Genomic DNA, 23,636 nt, shown 5'->3' on the forward strand with positions numbered 1-23,636 from the left:
AGGTATGCATCATATGCATCTTGTTTGTTTGTCTGCTGTGCATTAATTAGGATTGCCTACCTGAACATATATACAGCTATCTGTTATACTTGCTACTTGCGCTATCTACTTATTAATTGTGCGTAAACTTGTTTTGGTTGCTTGTCTCTGCTGAGTTATGGATGACGGAGGGACGGAAGAAGGGTGAAATGGCTTGGTGTTATGTTAGGATTAAAGTTGAGTAATTTAGGAAGGTTTAGATTACCTACCCATGTTTATGGCTTTTGTTTAGTAATTAAGTTTTACAATTGTACGACGGAGTTCTAGGATTGCCTCTGGCATTCCCATGACCTTATTTATTATACGCGTGGCACCTTTACCATGCTGAGAACCTTCGGTTATGATCCCATACTGTGTTGTTGTTTTCAGGTGTAGGTCGAGAGGCTCCTCGCTAGGCGTCTGGATCCTGAAGCGGAGTAGTACCTAAGTGTATTTTGGGTTTCCTGTTTGTATATATGTATATATTTACCTAGTATGCTCTCTAAAAAACTTATTTATTTTGCTCCTCATAGAGGTGGAGAGAGAGAGATAAGACATTATCTTGTATTTTGTGTATTTTGGGATACCTATATATATATATATATATATATATCCTCCGGCCAGCCTTGGCTTCGCAGGCTGAGTCAGGAGCTAGTTATGTTGTATTCTTGGCCTTCTTTTACTCTGTTACTTATTCTTATTCTTATTTTCTAGGTTTCTTAGCACGCAAGTAATCTTATCTCTGGAGCGTTACGCTTTTCATTTTGCGATTTTGTTTACCCGTTTTTCAAGACTTCTAGTGTATTACTTCCTTTCACTATTATATGTTAATATTTTTGAATAGAGGTCCGTAACACCACACTACTTCTGTTCTACGACTTAAGCGTAAAATTCTATGTAGAAGATGAATATAACGTTACTCAACGTGAGTAGCGTACTTTTTACATAGTTAGGATTTGGTATTTATAGAGTTTAATCCTCTGCAGAGAGGTTGAGATATTTTCCCGATCTTTCGATAACCACCTTAGTTTGTTTCTGAGTGGATTGTTATGAGCGAAATTCTCTCACTAAAGATAAACCACATTTATTATTGTATTTTTATTTTGATTTATAGGCATAGTTGCACCGAGTTATAACTATCAGATCAGGATCAATTTTGGGTATCACTTTTGATTTGTATAATAAATGAACTAATATAAAATTGAAACTTATATTACATACTATTTTCGAAATGATACTAATATCAGTAATAAAATACTGTATCACTCTAAAGAAAAAAGACTAAAATATTGTCAGCGGTTTAAATCCATTAAATAAACACCAATGATGTTACTGTAATGTTGTAACATTATTATATTGTAACATTGTAACAAAGACTCCATTAAAATTTAATTAAATAAATGAGATGTATTTTGTATTTTATTATTTTATTATTTTATCTTCTTATCAATTTGATAAAAAATAGACCTAAATCAATTTAACGTAAGTTATTATTTTAAAATTTAAATTAAAATAAAATTATACATCAAAATGATAAATTTTATATTAAATTTTAAATTAAATTTTATTATATATAATCTCATAAATATTTATGTAATTTTGTAGTATCTAAAATAAAATAAAATTAATACTTAAACATTGGGGATGCTAGACGGAATCGTAGATTCGTAGTATCGTAATTCGTAGGTTATGGGCTCTGTTTAGAGATTAGTGTGTTGCAAATTTTGATGTTTTTCTACTCCTTCAGTGTTACTATTTTATTTATGTGATGTTGATAAATAAATACTAATATTTCAGCTTCGCTTCTTTTCTCAGCCGCTAAAACCTCGCTCTACTTGCAGCACCTTCAAGGCTTCACCTTCTTCTTCTTCTTCTCCCTCGCTTTCTTCGTCAAACCCCTTTGTTCCTTCTATCAATGGGAGACGACAAGAAGGCCAAGCCTGCTGCCCCCGTCGGCGTATGGTCCACCGTCAAGCCCTTCGTCAATGGAGGCGCCTCCGGCATGCTTGCCACCTGCGTCATCCAACCCATCGATATGATCAAGGTTCCATCAAAGTTCTCTCCTTTCATCTTTTTTCCTCTTTCTTCACTCAATTGGAATACTGGGTCTTTCTTGCTTTTCCTCCCAGATTCAGATCTGTGGTTTTCTTTATGTACGATCCATCTTCCAATGATTTCCTTGAAACAACTTTTGTAGGTCAGGATTCAATTGGGTCAAGGATCAGCTGCACAAGTCACTTCAACCATGCTCAAGAATGAGGGTGTTGCTGCTTTCTACAAGGTATTTGCATCTTTTCCATCCTTTATTGGTTTTCTTTACCTGTGTTTTCTTGATTGAATTTGGCTGGTACGGGTTTGCCTTAGTTCCCTTTTGTCTTTTTGAAAGATTAATGTTGATGATTCCAATGTGGCTTGCATGCTCTGCTCTTTACAATATGCTTGGATGTTCTAAGCTTGTTTCTTACACTTTTTCAACCCTTTTTACATACCTGCCTATAGGTCTGTGAGTGGAAGTGGGTTTTATGCATTATTGCTTTGGCGTGTTATAATAGTGTTTATTCTCCTAAGAAAGTGTTTATTTACTAGTATTTATTTGAATTTGGACCTTGATTTTTACACGGATATACATCTAATATCGTCTAAATAATCTAAATCACCTTGATACAGGGTCTATCTGCTGGACTTCTTAGGCAAGCAACTTACACCACAGCTCGTCTTGGATCATTTAGGTGAGTTGTCTTGATCACTGTCACACTCTTGATCCATAAAAGGAGAATTTTCTTAACCCACCTTTTTTAGGGCCTTTTTTTTCATTCTTTTTTGTTATTTGTGGAAATTGATAGCATTTTTAGCTGTGGTAAATAATCTTGTATGAGTTTAAGGGAATCAAATTGTCTTTGCGTCTTATTTGGTGGTTTTAATTGCTTTCTAGAATCTTGACATCCAAGGCAATTGAGGCTAATGAGGGCAAGCCCTTGCCACTCTATCAGAAAGCTCTATGCGGGCTGACTGCTGGTGCGATTGGAGCGACTGTTGGTAGTCCAGCAGATTTGGCACTTATTCGTATGCAGGCCGATGCAACTTTACCTGCTGCTCAGCGCCGAAATTACACAAATGCCTTCCATGCACTTTATCGTATTGTTGCTGATGAAGGTGTTTTGGCACTCTGGAAAGGTGCTGGACCTACTGTAGTAAGAGCCATGGCATTGAACATGGGTATGCTTGCGTCTTATGATCAAAGCGTTGAGTTCTTCAAGGATTCCATGGGCTTTGGTGAAATGGCTACTGTGGTCGGTAAGTAATCATTTTTCTGTCGTTGAATAATTTACTCAATTTATTGGCTTTAGATCTATATACTGCCATAGTTGATCACTTAAACTTCTAAAGTTTTGGAAGAGGATTTAATCCATTATGTTTATGAAATATTGAAATTAATTGATCCTGTTTTTGTGTAGTTAGTTTTTTTTTTTCTTTTGGTACTGTGTTCATCAATTCTAATGTATCTATGGTGACACTGCATATATACTGGAAGGGTATGGTATTTCTCTAGCCACCTACTTTTTCCATTGGGGCTCATGATATTTGTCAAATAGCACCTAGTCTTTCTGTTAAATTATTAGGATTATCATTGGTAATGCTGAAATCCTTATATTAAAGGAAGCATATATCATATTAATTAACCATTTATATTCTAAGTCTCCATTGGGGTATTGTTTGTTAATGGTTGTTTATTTTCTTGTGATCTTCCATTTTTGAATGAGGACCATAGGCAATATGTGCGAAATTTGCTTTTATACTGTTAAGGATTCATGGTCATCATTTTGCTACTAACTGTCTATTGAATTTTTTTATATAGGTGCAAGTGCTGTTTCTGGATTCTTCGCATCTGCTTGCAGTTTGCCATTTGACTATGTCAAGACCCAGATTCAAAAGATGCAACCTGATGCCGAGGGAAAATATCCATACACTGGCTCTGTTGATTGTGCTCTCAAAACCTTGAAATCAGGAGGACCTTTCAAGTTCTACACTGGATTCCCTGTCTACTGTGTTAGAATTGCTCCTCATGTCATGGTATGTATTCTACTTTATCCGGTTAGTTAGTTTGGATGATCTCCAATAATATCTTTCAAGGAAGTTATACTTCATGTTAGGTATAAAAATTAATTTATGTTTAGATGTGATATAAAAGGATCTTTCATTGTTGGACAATTTTTTGATGATGTAAACAAGTTCCAAAGTCCTGCCTATAATGATTCTAATGACTTTGTTCTATCATTTAATTGTTAGTAATCATTGTTATTTGGTTGGTTATGCAGATGACATGGATTTTCCTAAACCAGATCCAGAAATTGGAGAAATCTGCTGGGTTGTAGGGGAAGCTAGTGGTGGGCATTTTGTGTTGGATTCAAGCTTTTTGAGCATTTAATAATTTGTTGGCTGTGTTGTAGCCCTTTTTGGCAAAAATTAAAACATGAAAGGAGCTAATCATTTTTTATAAGATTTAATTAATCTTGGATCATGAAGCGGGAATATGACATACTTGACAATGTATTATCTATAAATTGCGGCTGTAGCAGAATAGTATAAATTCCATTTTTGAATGGATGTCATGTGATTGAGAAACTTGTGGAGATGATTGATGTCCTAAGCCAGAATAAGTACTCTATCTCATATACCATTTCAACATCAACTTTGTTCTTTTATTGGATGCATTTCTTGTCACTCCATTTTTGTTTGAGTTTATCTGCCTTTTTATATGAAGTTATGGTTGAACATGGGATTCATGTGATAATGTAGATATTTTAAATTATAGAATTTAAAAGCTTATTTGTTTCCCATTTTAAAGACACTTGAAAGTTTAGCTTCACCTGTAACTTTCGATCTATAGTTAATCAAAAAATAATATTGTTCGTTTCGGATTTCTTTTGTATATGATAAGTCTATTTTTAAAATAGGAGTTTTTACTAAATGTCTTAAAAGTATTAATTAAACTATTAAAGATATAAAAGTAAAATGTTTAACCTTTCGAGAAAAAAAGAAGAATACAAGTTATTATTAAAGATAATTTTTGTATTAATAAATAATATTAAATATTATTTCTAAATTTAGTTAAATAATATTATAAATAATATATTATTTATAAGATTGCACAAGTTATGTGATAATATTTTGATATGTCTAAGCATGTCTAATGTACAAAAAAATATATATGTTGAACAAGTGTGTCTGATACCATAAAAATTTAATAAAAAGAATGCTACTAAATCTTTAAAGTGGTCTCTCAAATTCATAATTTTTATCATTTAAGCCCCTCAAATTTAAAATTATCTATACCTCAAATTCATAATTTTTATCATTTAAACCTCTCAAATTTAAAATTATCTATACTAATTCTTAAGATTTAATTTTAGACACCATATTGACTCTTGAACTTTTTTTAATACTGAATCAGCGAACTAAGTATTGAATTGGCTTTGATTTATCACACTAGGTACATGGCTAAACAACATCATTTCGTTTTGACACTTAAATAAGGCAAAAACGAAAAGAAGAATAGTTTATATGATGTGCAAATTGTTATATACTTCATTTTTTTTAACAACTAAAACAAAAAGATACTAATTAGCCATGTCTCTAACGTGACAAGTCAGAACTAACTCAGCATTTTGTTGGTGGACTTAACGTTAAAAATAGATAATTCAAAAACTAATATAGTGTCTAAAACTAAATCTCAAATACCAATATAATAAATTTTAAATTTAAAAGACTAAAATAATAAAAATAGTAAATCTTTAGAACACTACAAGAATTTAGTCAAAGAATGTCCAAAGAGTATTCTTAGTAAAAGCAAACATAGATAAATAAATAAAATAACAAAAAAAACATACATTATCCGCATCTTGAGTATTTGACTTTGCTGTTGACTTGGAGTCAATGATAGTGTTCCAATCATTTGTATGTATACGTTTTTAATTCTGAATTTGTTCTTAAATGGAGAGTGCAGTCACTAAATCAAAGTAGTTGTTACTTATAGATCTTCAAACATGGCTAACTGGTTGGGAATCTTGATCCATTTCTTGTTGATCATCTCAACAGGCTGAAAGGAACACAACCAGAATGGTGTAGCCATGATTCTTCCTTTGATCTTTCTTGCACTGATACCAACAACACAATGCTGCAGCTCCCATTCTCTTTCAAGGCCTTAGTCAAAAGCATCAACTATTCATCACAACTCATAACTCTCTCTTATCCTCAAGGCTGCTCCATTCACACACACATTCCACTGTTTGACTTTTCTCTTTCTCCTTTTAGCTTCATTGATGGCTCTCTACTCCATAATTCTGCATTGTTCAATTGTTCGAGGATGGATAAGGAATACTTCTTAGCATCTAGAAGCTTTTCTTGCCTTCATGTACTTTTCAAGTTGTAGCAGTGAATTCTGATCAATCCATTGTTAATACTCAGTTATTCTCTTGCACTAGTATCCGCAGCAGTGTACCATTGCCTAGTTCTTTGTTTGACAGGAACATTGATACTGTTCTTAATTGGTTCCAACCGGATTGCAAAGACTGCGAAAGTGAGAGGAAACGAATCCAATCATAGGCTTGAATGTATAGGCCTCCCCCATAGTACTAAAGGTATAATTTCTTCCTATATGTTAGTTTTGAGTTTATGAGGGATTTTCTTAAATCTTTGAACATTGTTATTGCATTGATTGTTAACTTGTTATGTTCATTTTATTGGCAGGTTTACATAGAGGGAAAAAGCTTGCTGGTAAGCCTTTTATAGCTATTGGTCATTTTGCATAAGGAAGACAGAAATTCCAAAAATGAACTTGTTATGTTTCTATGTACAGGTGAAATTCTAGGCCCTTTTATGTTTCTATTTGTTGGAGTGGCAGCTTATTGTGTCTATGTAGCTGGCAATGAAAGGCTGAGTTATATGAAGATCAAAAAGCTTTTGGAAGAAGAATTACAAATCAGTTTAGGGAAGAATTGGGGCTAGGAGCATATGGAACTGTCTTCAAAGGGAAGCTAGGGGATGAAATTGAGGTTGCTGTAAAGGTCTTAAATGCTTCATCAGGTAATGGCCAAGAGTTCATCAATGAAATGGAAGCAATGTGTCGAATTCACCATGTCAATGTGGCTCGCTTGGTCGGATTTTGTTCTGATGGATCTAGAAGAGCTTTGGTATACGAATTTTTATGAAATGGTTCGTTGCAAAAATTCATTTCCTCAGCAGACACCAAAGATGCCTTTCTAGGCTGGGAAAAGCTACAAGATATTGCTCTCGCCATAGCCAAGGGAATTGAGTATCTTCACTAAGGATGTGAGAAAAGAATTTTACATTTTGATATCAAGCCTCATAATGTACTCCTAGACAGTGATTTCACACCAAAACTCTCTGATTTTGGTTTAGCAAAGCTCTGCCCAAGAATCGTCCAACCATGAAAGATGTGGTTCAAATGGTGGAAAGAAATGGGGAGGGGTTAGAGGGCTAGATTATGTAATGGAAGCCTGAACCAAGGACTAGATGTTATCTCAGAAATAGAGTGAAGTTGTCATTAGCAGTTAAAAAATTTATTCTTAAATTACATAGTATTTATATGAAGAATAGTGTAAGAATGTTTATAAAGTAGTTTCAGAGATGTTTAAGTTGGTCCAAATAGATGTGAGTTGATGCAACTGAAATGTTTGTTTAATCCCAAGTCATATACCATGGGTAATTGGGTTATATGCCTAATTTTAGTGTTTTCTTTTCTTTTTTCCACAGTAGTATTTGGACAAAAAGCAAACTTGAAAAGGAAAGATGACAGATTTATTGCTGAGTTCAGAGACAGAACTAAACACTTAGTTTTGCTTGAGACTCAAGCAAAGGCAATTGATTACATATGATAGTTATGTTACTGGCCTGAAGCAAAAGCCTCAAGTGGGAATGTTTTTGTGATCCCAGCAAGACTCTTGAAGTGAATCTTCCCAGTGGGAGGATCATCAACACTTATTTCACTAACTGGAGGCCAAAGCATAAGTTCCTTGGCCTTCACCCCTTTGAGCTTCTTGATCTTCTTCTTCTGAACATAACCATTGATCTCAGTGTCATAACTCACAAGCTTGCTAATCAACTTGAAGTTATGTTCAACCTTCTTCTTTTGCAGGATCCACATGTAACCGGTGCTCCTGACATAACCGACTTCGATCACGTCGGCCAGAGGAAGAAGCCCCAGTGGAAGTCCAGATTCTTCTAATAGGGAGATTGCCATTTTCATTCCCTCCTCATGGCCCTTGCCAACAATTGCACCTTCTTTCTCTGCCATGTTTTTCCCTTCTTACTTTTTCTTTTGTCTAAGGTAACTGATGCAATTCAGTGGCCTGTTATGTAGAGCGTGGCATACCAATATGTGACAAATAGTGCATGGAGAAACCAAGATTTGTAGCATTGTGTTAACCATCAAATTATTTTACTGCTTACACTTTTCAGCCGGCTCCTTTAACTTATTTCTATGTCTACTAAGGAATTTAACTTGTATGAAAAATCATGAGTTTAATTCTTACTAAGTTTCTCAAGAGTTATCTATCCAAATTTTATATTAGATAAAATATGATTTTTGTCCTTAATATTTTGATTTTTTTTTAAAAATATCGTTAACGGTTAAATTTTGTTCATAGTTTATCTTGATATTTGTTATGATGTCTAAAAAATATTGTCTAATTGCTAAAATAGGTTAATTTTAAATTTAAAAGTATAAAAGTTAAAAAATTTTAAATATTTTAAAATTATTATAAAAGATAATTTAGACAAAAATTAGACACCAAATGAAAGATACTATAGAATTGACCTTTGATCTTATCAAGAGTTAATTATATGATGCTAATCTTATTGACTAAATCCGTAGACTACCAACATTTATATAATCAGAAATATATAATTGGACATAATACACACTCATAAGAATAATTAATTATTTCAAAAAGAAGAGACTTCAATAGCTATATCAATAATTCAATATTGTTACATATATTGTCAACAGATTTGTTTTCATAATGGATGCATGGAAATTGCCTGAGGAGTAGTTGAAACTATTGGAATAAATAATTTTATTAATCTAGATCGTTGATATTAAATCACTAAAAATATAACATAATGTGGAAGTGTACTTTTATTCGTAAGAGTTAGAAGTAAGAGTCAGAAATTGATGGAAGAATTTGGATCTTGTGGTTTTTTTGATCTTTCTCAACCAAAATCTGTATTTTTAGGTGGCTGAACTGCAACTCTTTTGATGGGGAAAGAACAACAAAGGCGGCTTTGGTATATTAGGGACCGAAACCCTGAAAGCCTATTTATATTTGAGCATGGCACCATTAAACTCTTAAACCTAAATAAAATAGTATCTAAAGTCCAAAAAATAATATATCTAAAATCCAAAAGATAATTATTTAAGGAACAAAAGATAATATCTGGTTTTATTCTCATTTAATTCCAAATCAAAAGTAATAATGACTTATTAAATTTAGCATTTATAACAATAAATAAGACCACCATTATATAAATCATTTAATTTGAAATAGCATAATTTATGATTATAATTAATATATGTATTACCCACAAATAAATTAAGAATTAAAATAATTTCCTAACAGAAACATCCATGATTTGATTCATTCCTTGATTTATTTATTGAGAAAGTTAAGAGAAATGAATAATCCTACACATTAGATGTCATTTTACACCATTAAAAATATTGATAATAGTTAATTGATGATTATACATCACAAATTCCGGTGCCCTAACATTTCTCTTATTTATTTACACAATTACCCCTAAGCGCTTAAAAGTTTAAACATTATTCTGGAGCTTGTCACCCAAGAAGAACACGCTAACAGAGCTTCATAGTCAGCTTCTGTAATTACAGCTATGGCCTATATTTTTTTTGTTTCTATGGTATCTCCCAACCTGATAGACCAAGAACTAATTCGTCACGAATCGGAATTCTATTTAAAGGTCTGTTGCTGCTGGCCAATGAGTTACTGCATGCACAAGGCGAGATTTGAATCCTCTGTACTGCTTAAGCGGACGAGTGAGTAACCACTCAACCAACCCAAGTTGGTTATGGCCTATATTACTTAGAGAAAAAAAAAAAGTCTAACGCCGTGCCGTTTTAAATTGCAAAATGGTCAAAGCAATTCTCTCTTGAAGCTAATCATCATTAACCATAAAGTCATAATTTAGGAGTTAAAATATTAATAAAGTGAGAATGAACTAATAGTGACGTGTGGCACATTTCCACACATATGTAGAGGTTTCACTAGGGGCTCCTCCCTATTTCTGAGTATTTGCTATGCAATTTCCATAACGTGGACACGCTCAACTAATTGTTTACAAGGAAACAAGTTATGAAAAGAGAAAGAAAGTGCCGTGGGAACCAAGTGTGAAATAATTATATAAATAAATAACCTTTCTTTATTGATTATGTCACAATTTTTTAATGTTCTTGTCTTCGTCGTCGTCCTTGCATTGCTTGGTCACAATCGTGCACTACACATTCATCGGTTGTTTGTGATGGATAGTTTGCCACCTATAAATAGGACATATGAACTTCTGTCCTTCACCATTAGAACTTAATTTAAAGCTCACATCATTTCAAAAATATAAAGAACACTAGAGCTTCCTGTGTTAACTTCCAAATATGACGGTTAGAAAACACTACTATTTATTAATATTTTTTCTCCCTGCCATTGCTATTGTATAGTGTATACCATGTCTGTTTGAATTTGCATTTTGTTGTGCGTTTGCATCATATGTAATGCACATATAACTACGTATAGAAGTTCAGTTATCATAGTACTCTGTTATATATAAATTGTTTTAGTATATCCATGATACTTAAATTTAACGTGAAATTAAGGGACTTACTATTAGGGGTGGAAAAAGGCCAGGCGGCCTGCTAGAGGCCTGCAGCCTGGCTTGTGTTTGGCCTGGCCTGACTTGCCTGTTATAAAATAGGTACAGGTCCAAACTCAGGATTAAATATATGACATATTACATATAATTATTTTTATTAAAAAATAATTTTTTAAATAATATTTTTATTTTTGTAAAAAAAATTATCAGGCCTTTTAATAGGCTTTAGGCTAGGCCAGGCTGAATAACAGGCCAGACTTAGTAATTTATAAAGAGCCTATAACAAACTGTAGGCCAGACTCAAGTCAATCAACTGTATAACAGATCAGGCCTATTAAGAGCAAAACCTAGACTGACCTGTCCTATTTCCAGCCCCTACTTACTATACGAGCCTAAATTAAAGTTTAAATGAGTTTCCATTTGATATGTCCAAAACTTTCGAATAATACTAAAACATTTGGTTATGTGACGACAATGATATATAAAAAATTGTTAGCGCAATTTAAGGCTATCTAGCATATCACCTTGTATTATTGGTTATTTATGTCAATATATGTATGGTGTAAGAAATCATTATAGACTTGTAATTGAACAGTCGTATTTATCGGGGCAAGTGAGAGTATTAGACTATTTAATTAGTACTGTATTTCTAATTTTACATAAGAGAAAGTTTAGAGACCAGCGTTTTTGTTAAAATTTAATCAGCATTTAACTATTAAAAAAATGAGTAATTATACATTATTAGATGTTATTTTACACTATTAAAAATATTAATAATAACTAATTAATGAGTAAACGTCACAAATTCTGCTGACCTCCTAGCACTCCTCTTTACATATTGAAGGTAATCACATAAAAATATGACACATTATTTAACTAACTAATCTTTGTTGTGCTTTAAGATAGTAGAAATGTGTGTGCATATGGATTGTCCGGGGTGCGAGAGCAAGATAAAGAAAGCTCTGAAGAAGTTACCTGGTATGCAAACTTAATTAATTTAGTGTTGTGTGCTATGTAACATGTATATATGATGATGGATTTAAATGGCATATACAGGAGTTGATGAGGTGGACATAGATATGAAGCTACAAAAGGTGACGGTTATGGGATGGGCAGAGCAAAAGAAGGTTTTGAAAGCGGTTAGGAAGACAGGAAGGAGGGCTGAGCTGTGGCCATATCCATACAACCCTGAATACCATGCATTCTCACGCCAATATGCCAACCACACCAACACCATCACCTCTTCTTCCTCCTCTTCTTACAACTACTACCACCATGGTTACACTTTTGCCGATGACTTTGGCTATTACCGAAAGCCTATTGCTGCTTCCATCGTTAGTGACAAGGCCATGGCTATCTTCAGCGACGAAAACCCTCATGCTTGTTCTATTATGTGATCTCACCATTATGTAATATTTCTTATTGATTTGTATGCTTGTTTGTCAAAATATATATGAGATATCTAAGTTACATAAAATATAAAAATTACTTGAGTTGCTTATTAACCAAGTCTTAAGTGTCTACATGCGAAGACAATATTATGGTATTTTTTAGAAATTAGAGAATTAATTATTTTCTTATATAATATCGTATAATACAATTACACATATTTATGGGCATCATGATTGTGTTCGTATAAATAAAAAAAAGAGAGTGCCTGTAGGCCAAGTGTTTAAGACTTTAAGGTGACTAAAGTGACCATGTGATGTGTCTTGTATGATTTGTGAACACTGTAGTTAAAAAAAATTAACAGTAATATGTTATTAAATATGATTTAATTTTTTAAAAATTTATTTAATATTTAGTTTAGTATAAATAAAAGTTTATTCTAACCTAAATATTAATGACTTTTAATATCTAAAAATTAGGTAACAATATTAAACAAATCTAAAAAAATATTATTATTAATATACCAATATTTAGTTTTTTTTTAAGAATCCAACCCATTAAAGTTTATAGTGGGCTGTTCTTATTAATGTACTATGTGGATAAGTGGTGCTGGAATTATATATGAGAATTACTATAAAAGACTTTGGTGTAATGTGTTGATCTTTTAGCTTAGTTTTTTTGAAAATGCTTGGTTTTGTTGAAATGTTGTGTTATATTTGTTTAACAAATTTTGGTTATTAGTTAATCATTAATATTTAAAAGTATGGAATAAAACATGTTATTAAAAAACTAGACTAAAAATACTAAACTAAGAATTAAAGTGATGACTAATGATGGTAAAAAATAATAAATTCTGATTACCTCCTAATATATTTTTTTTGCACGATTGACCGACTAAACTGTAATGTTTGAGAATAGTTTGAGTGAATATGTTTTCATCCAGGCGCATTTTGTTAAGCAATTAGCCATATCTTTGTTTAGTTTCTTGTGATGATCTTCTAATGATGATACGGTGATTTTGATATAGAAAAGTATGGACAACAAAAGAAAAAGGCTATTGAAAGGTAGCTAATTTTAAGAATAGCTTTAGTCATGTGCCAAAAAAACAGACTAAGAAAATCATAGCTCAAATGAACATCATGAAAATACACTTGTGAAGTGTGTATTACATTGTTATTATAATCCTTTAAAGCATTCTGTGATTTATATATCTATTATTAAATGAATCCTTAATTGTTAATGGTATAAATGCAACCATTAATAAATATTTTTAAAGAATGATATATTGCAGATTTTTGTTTACAATCTGAATACGTTTTCATTAGTTTGCATTGCTTTCCTTTCATTATGAGAAGGTGACCACTTGGCAAAGGATAAACGTGGACAGAGAGACCTAGAAGTTATTGAAGATCAAAATAAAAATATGAAACAGATTTTTTTTTATTTAGCACCTATGAATGCTTTTTTGAATTTCTAATTTGTATTAGCTATCTCATAAAGGTTTAATACCTTTAATTAAAAGTCTGATGTTCATTTAGTTTTTGTTCGCTGAAGCTATCATCTATGACTTGCTCACAAATTACAAATATTTTTTTTTAATGTCCTTACATATCTCACTGTTAAAGCAATTTTGTCATGATCAAATAATGGATTGAATAGATGCAACACTGATTTTTGGACAAAATAAGAAGCTACAATGACCTAGAAGCAATTAAAGTTACGGACTAAATTTCAGGTACTTGAGTTTTGGAACATAGGGTGATAGGGAGTCAAACATTATACCGTATAATAGAACATTTTAAACAAGGTACTTAAAAATTAGTAATAGGTGTTTAATTAATTTAAATAGTCATACCAAGTATTTGAATTCATATAAAGTTTGATAAAATTTTTAGATATAATTATTTTTATGTGAGACTCTTTCACGTTTGAAAACATTAATTTACATTTAGAATCTCACACAAAGTAAAAGTTAGATAAGAATAATCAATTATTTGTTTTTTTAAAAAGACAATAGGTTATTTTAATTATGTTAAATGAAGGAAAATATTTTATTTAAAATTCAGGACTACATAAAAAGAGTGAGATTATCTCAGAAACTAAGAATGAAACTAAGAAGAAAGCAAAGTTGGAATTAAGTTGGCGTTTCACTAGATAAATTTACAAGTTTTTTATTTTGTTTGATAGCAATTGCCAGAAATTTCTCAGAATTCATAGATTGGCGTTCGAACAACCTCCTAAACTTTTTTTTCCGTATACGCTAGACAATAATCAAAGTAAAATGGGTCGAGTTCTTAATCAGAGATAAGAATAATTAATTATGACAACTGAATCAGTTTATAATTTATTAAATGAGTTATAATAACTATGGTATTAATATAAAATATTTTGCCTATTAATATTAAAATATCTCATTTTAAATAATATTAACAAAATTTATTTTATATTAACTTTAAATATTTCATATATGAACTATTAACAAAGTTTTAGTTATGGTTTTTTTTTATTCAAAATTAAAAATTGAAAATATAAAATTTGAACAACAAAAGATAATTAAATTCAAATTCAATAAGAAGTACTCAATATATATAGATGTAGTACTCCCTCTTAGTATAATTAGATAAATTAATATAGTATAAAAAACATTCTAAAAGATACTGTGTATTTTAGACATTTTTGTTGAATCGATAAATTTAGATATCCACCACTGTATGTGAGTTTTTTTCTTGTTAATTATTTTATAATTATAATGTGAATAGTATTTAAAATAAATAATTGTGATTCAATATTTATATAAATACTTTAATGTTATACTTTTATATATATACATAAAAAATTAATGGTATTAGGAAAAGGTCCGTTGGGATGGCGTGACAGAGCACGGCACTACGAATGTGATTAACTAACTAATTCCCACGAATGGTGAACTTTTGATGTTACCTGAACCAGCAGCAACCCCAAATTGAATCGCAGAAAAGAACAGAGTAGAGCAGAGAGGATAAGTTATGGACACCGATTGCAAGATGTGATTCGCGATTCTCTCTTCACTCTTTGCCTTGAAGCAAGAGAATTCAATCACGATTACCATTCGGTCCCTAGCTCTCCTTCTCCCTCTCCATTTTTTCCCTATATTTATATAAATAAATACAGATGGCAACCGCTCCCTTCATCCACGCGCGCTGTCTTTACTCGCCACAAATTTCCAGTTGCAAACAACCACCATCCTCCTCCTCCACCTCCCCCTCTTGTTCTTCTTCTATTCCTTCCTCTTCCTCTTCATCAGTTGTGTCTTTCTCTTCTGGTAAATTTATCTTCCTCACCTAATCCAATATAATTTTAATTTATTTATATGTTTTTCAATTCGTATTAAATTCATCGTCATGCTTTCATTTCAATCATTCATTATCTCCCACCTTATTCAACTGCAATCAATTGTCTATTTCTCAAATTCTGTTTCTCTAACCATAATCAAATATGTAATTTCCAAGCTTACCTATAATTAATTAATTAGTTTGCGTTGGCACTAATATCTTAAAAACTGTATTAAATTGCTACAAGTGTAAATGTCACTATACTTGGGGCGTAATCTAACTTTTTTTTGTTCAGCCACAAACAGCGGGCAGAGACACCAGGGCATTGGAATTCAAGCTATGAATACTATCACTCATGGAAAGTCTATAGCTGGCGCATGGAATTCAAAGAATGAACCTGAACATCTCCTTGTTCTTGTTCATGGAATTTTGGCTAGGTCTGTCTCCGAGACGCATCAGTTGCTTTGGTTATTAAATATTTGAACGTTAAAATTTAATTTAGGAGAACAATAATTGCTGATGGCTTTTCTGATGCAGCACAAGTGATTGGACATATGCAGAAGCAGAGTTGAAAAGGCGTCTGGGAACAAACTTTCTAATATATGGTACTTCCTACGACTTTTATTATGTATACATAGTGAATGCAATGCTAATTTTTTTTATATGAAAATGAGATAAGTGATATATTTTAACATTGTGTAATTTTTTGTATTTTTTAAAATTGTGAAAAGAACTAAAATTATAGGATTCGATTTATAGGAGTACAGAAATTAAACTTTTGGAAGGACAGGAATTAACCTAAATCAAAATGGTTTCACATTTGAAATTAATACTCAAACTGTACATAATTTTAAAAAACACTATTATCAATCCAAATATTAAAAAAAAGTGTGAACGAGAACTTTGTGGTTATATGTTGTATTCTGCTTGCATTTTAAACAATGACTTTCTTAGCCAATTTACAAAAACCGAAACTTTGAGATTTTTTTTAGAATAAATGCTAAATGTATTGGCCATTACTATTTGACATGCCTTGACATCTCAAACTCGATCTATGATGTGTGAACCTTACTTTTGTTTTTAAGTTTTCCTAGAGAGTGCATTGAGAAATCATATTTACATTGTTCAAAAAGTTATTAGTGTAAGCTGCTGAGGATGAGTGGATAACAACTTTTTGTCTTTTAAGTCATCAATAAGTACAAAATTATGTGTAAAATAGAACTCCATAAAAATTATTTTGATGGCTGCAGTAAGTTCATCAAATACTTATACTAAGACATTCAGTGGGATTAATGGAGCTGGAAAGCGATTAGCTGAAGAAGTAAGTATTGAGATATATGCAAACTTATATTCCAAAGTTTGAACATTTAATTTAAGTAGATAGTTTGGAGTTTTTTATAAATTGTTAATTTTTATGCTTATTATTTTTCATCAAAATAGGTCAAGGAAGTTGTTAAAAATACAAAAAGCTTGAAACGGATATCCTTTCTAGCCCATTCGTTAGGAGGCTTGTTTGCTAGATATGCAATTGCTGTCCTATATTCACCTGATGCATACAATAGGGACCAATCTGGTGATCAAGCAAACAGCATAAAAGAAAAACCTCAAAATATAAGCTTTTTCAAAGGAGGGACAATTGCTGGGCTAGAGCCAATAAGTTTTATTACTTTAGCAACTCCACATCTTGGTGTCAGGGGAAAAAAACAAGTATGTCATCATTCGCAACATAAATTTCGGTGCCCATGTTTTTTCTGTCTTCATCTATGTTATTATTCATGTTCTTCCTCTTCTTTTCGAGTCATACTGAAAATCTACGCATAACAGTTTTGGTTGTTGGCTATGTGTATATTTCAGCTTCCATTTCTACTGGGTGTTCCAATCCTAGAAAAGCTTGCTGCACCAATAGCTCCTTTTTTTGTTGGCCGGACTGGTAGTCAGTTGTTCCTTACTGATGGTAAAGCCAACAAACCACCTCTTCTTTTGAGGATGGCTACGGATTGTGAAGAGGGGAAGTTTCTGTGAGTTTAGGAACCTAAATATACTTACTCTCTTTCTCTCTTTTCTTTTTAATTTTCAAGTGATCTAGTACTCAAAGAATGATTTATTGTTCTGTAGATCTGCACTTGGAGAATTTAGATGTCGGATTGTTTATGCTAATGTTTCGTATGATCGTATCCTTTCAGTGTGTTAATCTTGGATTATAGCATACTAGATATATCAATAAGACCTTTTTGGTCTAATTTCCTCGATTTTGGAATTTTCTTTGACTGTGTTTAGATATGGTTGGGTGGCGCACATCCTCTATAAGAAGGGAAACCGAACTCAGTAAGGTGAGTATCATGATTTTTCCTTTTGGGTTATCTCTATTTTTTCATTGTTATTGATCTTTATCATTCATTTATTCAACATATGTAAATTTATTATTTAATACTTATATTAAAGAAAATATCTACCAAGGTTCTTGATATGTACCTGCCTTAACTTTGTCACTAAAATTATTATTATTAGTTATAATTTAAATTTTTTAATTGCCAGTTGGGTAACTTTTGTGGGTTTGAGGTTGACATGTTATTTGAATTGAGTTTCAATTTAAGATTTTGTTTCTGTCTTTTATTTTGAAGTGGATCCTTATAACAACAATTAAATTGTCTCCGTGTGATTTTAGGGTTCATATTAACAGATAGTTTAGGTAAATATAAAAATATCATATCAATGATATTTCTATATTTCTATAATTAATTATAAATACAGTACTTATATATTCATTATTAGAATAGGATATTATGTATTTTAAATTAAGAAAGATATTTGTCTTGAGAGAGTACTGTATCTATAATTAATTATAAAATCCATTAATAGTTCAAGTGGGTTTTTTTTTGTTACATATGCTTCAGTTGATCACTTATCCATATTATGCTGGTGTACTTATATGTCTGCGATAATCCATTTTATTGAGAAAAGTGATGGCTCATACAAAATGACAATTTGCAACTAAAATGCAGGGTGATAATGGGGTTTCCTTTCTTGCTAGTGTTGTCGGTAGGTTCTGTATTGCAAACTTGAAACAAAAACTATGGAAAGATTATGCAGATTCTGTATGAAAACATAGAAAGAAAAACTATTTAATGTAAAAAGGAAAGAAGTAGTAAAAATGAGAAAGCTAAGAGCTCATATAAATTTTGCTAAGAATGCTGATATTGTCCTATTATATTTGCAGCCTCCTCGGCGATCTTTAGATGGATACAAGCATGTCGTTGATATGGAATACTGCCCGCCAGTTCCTTCTGATGGATCTCATTTCCCTCCAAAAGCAGCAAAAGCAAAAGAGGCAGCACAAAATGTACCCAATGCCCAGAATACTTTGGAATATCATGAACTCATGGAAGGTGATTATCAATGCCAAGAGCCTGAAAATATATCAACTAATTATTTCAGTCATGGTGCTTTTTCTTGTTCCACTAAAACTCTGTTTTCAACAGAGGAGATGATACGGGGATTACAGCGGTTGGGGTGGAGAAAAGTTGATGTCAGCTTTCACGCAGCATTCTGGCCGTTCTTTGCTCATAACAACATTCATGTACTTCAATTCGCCCATCAAACCTTGTTGTCATGGATGATGATATATCATTAATACATAGTTTCTAAATGAATACTTATCTGATTCCAGGTGAAAAATGAATGGCTTCACAATGCTGGTGTGGGAGTAATTGCTCATGTTGCTGATAGCTTAAAACAGCAAGAAGCATCATCAATTTTGGCTGCTAACTTGTAATCAGATGTAATTGCACTCTGCTGGAGACTGGTTATCTACGGAATACAGATGAAAAAATCAATCCTTTGGTTTATGAGTCATTGACACGCACATCATTTCTTTACAAAGTATCACATAGTATAGTTCTCAGTTAAAGGGGATCGCTATATGCAACTTTTGTAGAACCATATATTCCCATTACCATACGAGTGATGCAGAAAGAAAACAGATTTCTGATTTTTTGAGCACCAAGTTGCTTGCTCTAGATGCCAACACTCCCTTTGGCAGTTAGAAATAGCAGTACGCATCAGTGCCTCAACATATTTGGAGATATATAATTTATATATAAAAAAAAATCCTAGGTGATTTTTTTCTCATGTGAATCAATATTAGTAAATTTTATCTATTTAATTTTACTAAAAATATTAGGTTATTTTTTTAGCATTTTTTTTTTACGTAGAAGAATATTAGAAGTTCAGTAGAATTTATTGTTTTTGACCAGTAATTAACTAAAAATGTTTAGAAATGTAAAACTCCTTTATGAAAATTAAATTCAAAGAATATTTGATTAACTTTTTTTCTATATTATTCTTAGAGTAAAAAACACAAATAAACCATGGGAGGAAACTTGTTATATGAATAAGCCAAATGGAAAAGTGACTCACGAATCAGCCAAAGGCTATTTCTATATAATTCGAACCTAATAGGTTCGAACTCTAATTGAACATAAATCGAACCTAATTGGTTCGAACTCCATAGTTATAATTCGAACCTAATTGGTTCGAATTACTCTTTATTAGGGCGACTACTAATTCGAACCTAATTGGTTCGAATTACATGCAATTGTGGTATAAAAGGAGTTCGAATCAAGCAAATTTGAACCACTTCTCATTTCTCATACCCCACCAAATCTCAGAGAAAACAACCCAGATTCGATCCAAGAAATAGTTGAATCGAAGACCCGGTTGGACGGGGTTGCTCATATAGCCGGGGTGATCAAGGACGAGGTTAGTATATAGAAAACTTTGTGCACACGATTTATTTGAGTTAGTGGTTTTGTCTGTGGTTATAGTGGTGGTGGTATTGCAAATGGTTTATGTTAGAGGTTTTGCATGCGGTTTAGTTGGTGGTTTATGCTAAGTGGTTTTTTGTAAGTGGTTTTATATGTGGTTGTGTTAATTGTTTATGTAAGTGGTTTATGTTAGTGGTTTATGTTAGGTGGTATTGTTAGTGGTTTATTTTAGTGATTTTGCATGCGGTTTGGTTGGTAGTTTATGCTAAGTGGTTTTTTGTAAGTAGTTTATGTAAGTGGTTTATTCTGTTAGTTTTTTTTTTTTTGCTTACCAGTATTGTATGTGGTTCTAATAATGCGGTCCATTTAATGCGCGGCCACAGCGATGCATCAGGAGCATGTGGCGGCAACAAGGCATGCCACTCGATGAGCGTTATGTTCCATACTTGCAGATGGCCGGGTTATACCATCTGGCTAGACTCAACGATAGATGGTATCGGTTAGATGAGCCCCTTGTCAGCGCCTTTTTCGAGCGGTGGCGTCCTGAGACGCACACCTTCCATATGCCCTTCGGAGAGTGCACCATCACGCTTCAGGACGTGGCGTACCAGTTAGGGTTGGCAGTGGATGGGCGTTATGTTAGCGGTTGCCTTACAGATTTTCATATGTATATCGAGGGCGGACGTCCAGCTTGGGTGTGGTTCGAGGAGTTGCGGAGTGATTCCTCCTCCGAGCCAGGTTCAGAAGTTCGCAGTTAACTGCACCTGGTTCCAGGAGACTTTCGGAGAGTGCCCCGAGGGAGACGATGAGGAGACTGTGCGCCGATTTGCTCGTGCCTATATCATGATGTTGTTAGGCACTCAGTTGTTTGGAGACAAGTCCGGCAACCGCATTCACATCAGATGGCTTCTCTACGTTGCTAGGCTTGAGGAGATGGGTTCCTACAGTTGAGGGTCTGCTGCATTGGCTTGGTTGTACCGGTGCATGTGCCGAGTGACAAACAGACATGTGGTGAAGTTAGCGGGCCCACTACAACTACTTCAATCCTGGATCTTCTGGCGCTTTCCCAGGTTTAGGCCTGCTGGGTATGATACGTGCAGCTGGCCTTTGGCATCGAGGTATGCTACTCACGCTTTTATATTTCAAGTTAAGATAGATATTCTTCATGTACGCTTGTAGTGTATTACAAATATGTCATACTTCTGATTAACCATCACACCCATGTGCGCTGTAGGTGGTCAGGTTACAGCCCTTCCTACAGCGAGAAGGGTCCTAGAGTACAGAGCACGCGACTGAAGATAGACATGTTGCAGCCCAGGAATGTGAGTGTTGTTCCGGTTACTTTTATTTGAATAACTAGACACCAGATGTTTTTGTATAATAAGAGTTGGCGTGACAACATAGCTATTTTTCTGTGCAGTTTATCTGGATGCCGTATAGCTCCCCCGGTGTACTTCAGGTTGTGCATCCGGAGACGTTGGAGCCTCGACACATGGCGGTTTGGCGGTCTGTCACGTCGCTTATATACTTTGCCGTTGTAGAGTGACATCAGGTAGATAGGGTTCTACCTCAGTTCGGTGGTGTGCAGCCCCTCCCGCGTCCCGCCCTTAACATCGACTTTCTGATGTCGAAGGATGGGAGAGGCAGTGATCGTTGGTTCCCGTCTATATTACGGCATTGGCATACTCTTTGGGAGACCCGTGCGGACCACGTCCTCCGGTTCGATGTTGTTGCCGACCCTAGACCTTCGCACGCCTTCCTAGACTGGTGGAGTCGGCATGAAAAGAGGTTCTTATCACCCGAGTTTGATCTGGGGGATCCGTGGGGCGTTCCTATACCTGTCGAGGCATCACATAGGGGTCCTGGGCAAGTTCCCGACATGGATCGAGTCGACGACGTCCCTGATAGGCGACGGGTTGAGAGGAGAGCTCGTGTCGGGATACGACGGAGCCAGCGTGAGTAGAAGTGGCTAGAGCAGGCTATCGACGAGACTGATGAGGCAGGTATGGGTGGTCGTCGAAGACGAGGGCGTGGAGGCAGACGGAGGGCACCCGTTGCGGGCCAGGACCATGGTGAGGCTGATGGCCTTGGTGGACAGGGGCACGCCACCAGAGATCCCGTTGCCCATGCTGAGGCTGGACTTGGGGAGGTGCCGCTGGGAGATTACTTCGTTGGAGTTCCCCCTTACGACCACACACCTCAGGAGAGTAGGCCATGGGTGAGTCCAGGCAGCACGTTTTCAGACTTACTTGCCGATGTTGGGTTTGATGGGGATCTTGGATCCCCCTTCTTTGATGACATCAGTGCCATGATGCATGATGATGAGGCTGTCCCTGGGCGGAGTCAGACGACGGGGACACAGGCAGCGTTAGATGTCGATCTGAATGAGCCGCCCTCCGTGCCTCCTCTTGAGTATTTCGCTTTGGGTGGTACCCCAGCGTCGGCACATACTGCTGGGTCACATTCAGTTGCCGGGCCGTCCTCATCCCGACCGGTACATGTCCAGCCTAGGATGCCTGCACAGCCAGCCCCCGCAGAACGAGGACGAGGACGACGAGATCGAGGATCCGGAGCCGCTTATCCGGAGAGGTCAGAGGACACGGGTTCCACGTCGTTGCTTCACGGGGTCGCACCTTTTTAGATGATTTATGTGCCGAGTTGTATGTTACCCATGTTCGTCTATGTATTTTGTTACCAGTGTTACTTCGTATCCACCTTTACATGTATGTTTGTGTTACTCTGAAAACATCTGTACTTAGTATTTTAATGTTATTTAATTGCCGCATCATGTCTTGATTAATGTAACTCGTACACTAATTTATTCCCATGCACGTAACATATTCAACTCTGTTTCTTACTAATTCGAACCATCTTGGTTCAATTTGCATTTAAAATAATTCGAACCAATTAGGTTCGAATTATTTGAGTCACGAAATAAAGAGTAATTCGAACCAATTAGGTTCGAATTATAACTATGGAGTTTGAACCAATTAGGTTCGATTTATGTTCAAATAAAGTTCGAACCTATTAGGTTCGAATTATATAGAAATAGGCTTTGGCTGATTTGTGAGTCACTTCTCCATTTGGCTTATTCATGTAACAAGTTTTCTCTCATGGTTTATTTGTGTTTTTTACCCTTATTCTTATGTATTAGGTAACTATGTGTATAAATAATAAAATTAACTTTTAAGAAATTTTAAATTAAATATTTTGGTTTTTAATACATTTTTATTTTTAAAAATTAGTTAGATAAATT

The 23,636-nt window shown here is 34.1% G+C and overlaps 5 protein-coding genes and 2 long non-coding RNA genes across 9 annotated transcripts; 6 read left to right on the forward strand and 1 right to left on the reverse strand.

Annotated features, from left to right (window-relative positions):
* Positions 1–1,786: 1,786 nt before the first annotated feature.
* On the forward strand, positions 1,787–4,726 carry LOC107482247 (mitochondrial dicarboxylate/tricarboxylate transporter DTC). Its single transcript, XM_016102677.2, has 6 exons — positions 1,787–2,062; positions 2,216–2,299; positions 2,686–2,747; positions 2,951–3,312; positions 3,875–4,089; positions 4,335–4,726. The coding sequence occupies exons 1-6, from the start codon at positions 1,934–1,936 to the stop codon at positions 4,389–4,391; spliced, it is 909 nt and encodes a 302-aa protein (XP_015958163.1). The 5' UTR covers positions 1,787–1,933; the 3' UTR covers positions 4,392–4,726.
* Positions 4,727–6,041: 1,315 nt separating this feature from the next.
* LOC110278814 (uncharacterized) lies at positions 6,042–7,657 on the forward strand. Its single transcript, XR_008007317.1, has 3 exons — positions 6,042–6,656; positions 6,766–6,792; positions 6,875–7,657. It is a non-coding gene; the product is annotated as an uncharacterized LOC110278814 (long non-coding RNA).
* A 157-nt stretch (positions 7,658–7,814) lies between these two features.
* On the reverse strand, positions 7,815–8,410 carry LOC107482173 (uncharacterized). The gene has a single exon (XM_016102572.3). The coding sequence runs from the start codon at positions 8,330–8,332 to the stop codon at positions 7,922–7,924; it is 411 nt and encodes a 136-aa protein (XP_015958058.1). The 5' UTR covers positions 8,333–8,410; the 3' UTR covers positions 7,815–7,921.
* A 2,207-nt stretch (positions 8,411–10,617) lies between these two features.
* LOC107482172 (heavy metal-associated isoprenylated plant protein 28) lies at positions 10,618–12,422 on the forward strand. 2 transcript variants are annotated; one of them, XM_016102570.3, is made up of 3 exons: positions 10,618–10,708; positions 11,820–11,895; positions 11,974–12,422. In XM_016102570.3, the coding sequence occupies exons 1-3, from the start codon at positions 10,703–10,705 to the stop codon at positions 12,312–12,314; spliced, it is 423 nt and encodes a 140-aa protein (XP_015958056.1). In that variant the 5' UTR covers positions 10,618–10,702; the 3' UTR covers positions 12,315–12,422. The 2 variants fall into 2 exon arrangements, with proteins under 2 accessions (XP_015958056.1, XP_015958057.1); XM_016102571.3 differs by having other exon boundaries at positions 10,642–10,708; positions 11,824–11,895.
* Positions 12,423–15,190: 2,768 nt separating this feature from the next.
* LOC107482246 (uncharacterized) lies at positions 15,191–19,745 on the forward strand. 2 transcript variants are annotated; one of them, XM_016102675.3, is made up of 11 exons: positions 15,193–15,607; positions 15,913–16,054; positions 16,155–16,222; positions 16,868–16,938; positions 17,058–17,324; positions 17,472–17,635; positions 17,733–17,788; positions 17,895–17,947; positions 18,835–19,003; positions 19,097–19,194; positions 19,285–19,745. In XM_016102675.3, exons 1-11 carry the CDS (start codon positions 15,457–15,459, stop codon positions 19,387–19,389), a joined length of 1,344 nt encoding a protein of 447 aa, XP_015958161.1. In that variant the 5' UTR covers positions 15,193–15,456; the 3' UTR covers positions 19,390–19,745. The 2 variants fall into 2 exon arrangements, with proteins under 2 accessions (XP_015958162.1, XP_015958161.1); XM_016102676.3 differs by lacking the exon at positions 17,058–17,324 and having other exon boundaries at positions 15,191–15,607.
* A 1,033-nt stretch (positions 19,746–20,778) lies between these two features.
* Positions 20,779–21,331, forward strand: LOC127745614 (protein MAIN-LIKE 2-like). The gene is made up of 2 exons (XM_052258569.1): positions 20,779–21,075; positions 21,155–21,331. Exons 1-2 carry the CDS (start codon positions 20,779–20,781, stop codon positions 21,329–21,331), a joined length of 474 nt encoding a protein of 157 aa, XP_052114529.1.
* Positions 21,332–21,423: 92 nt separating this feature from the next.
* Positions 21,424–21,979, forward strand: LOC127745693 (uncharacterized). The gene is made up of 3 exons (XR_008007057.1): positions 21,424–21,498; positions 21,623–21,702; positions 21,801–21,979. It is a non-coding gene; the product is annotated as an uncharacterized LOC127745693 (long non-coding RNA).
* The last annotated feature ends 1,657 nt before the right edge of the window (positions 21,980–23,636 follow it).

The sequence above is a fragment of the Arachis duranensis genome, chromosome 3 (assembly GCF_000817695.3).
Source record: "Arachis duranensis cultivar V14167 chromosome 3, aradu.V14167.gnm2.J7QH, whole genome shotgun sequence".
Taxonomy (NCBI): domain Eukaryota; kingdom Viridiplantae; phylum Streptophyta; class Magnoliopsida; order Fabales; family Fabaceae; genus Arachis; species Arachis duranensis.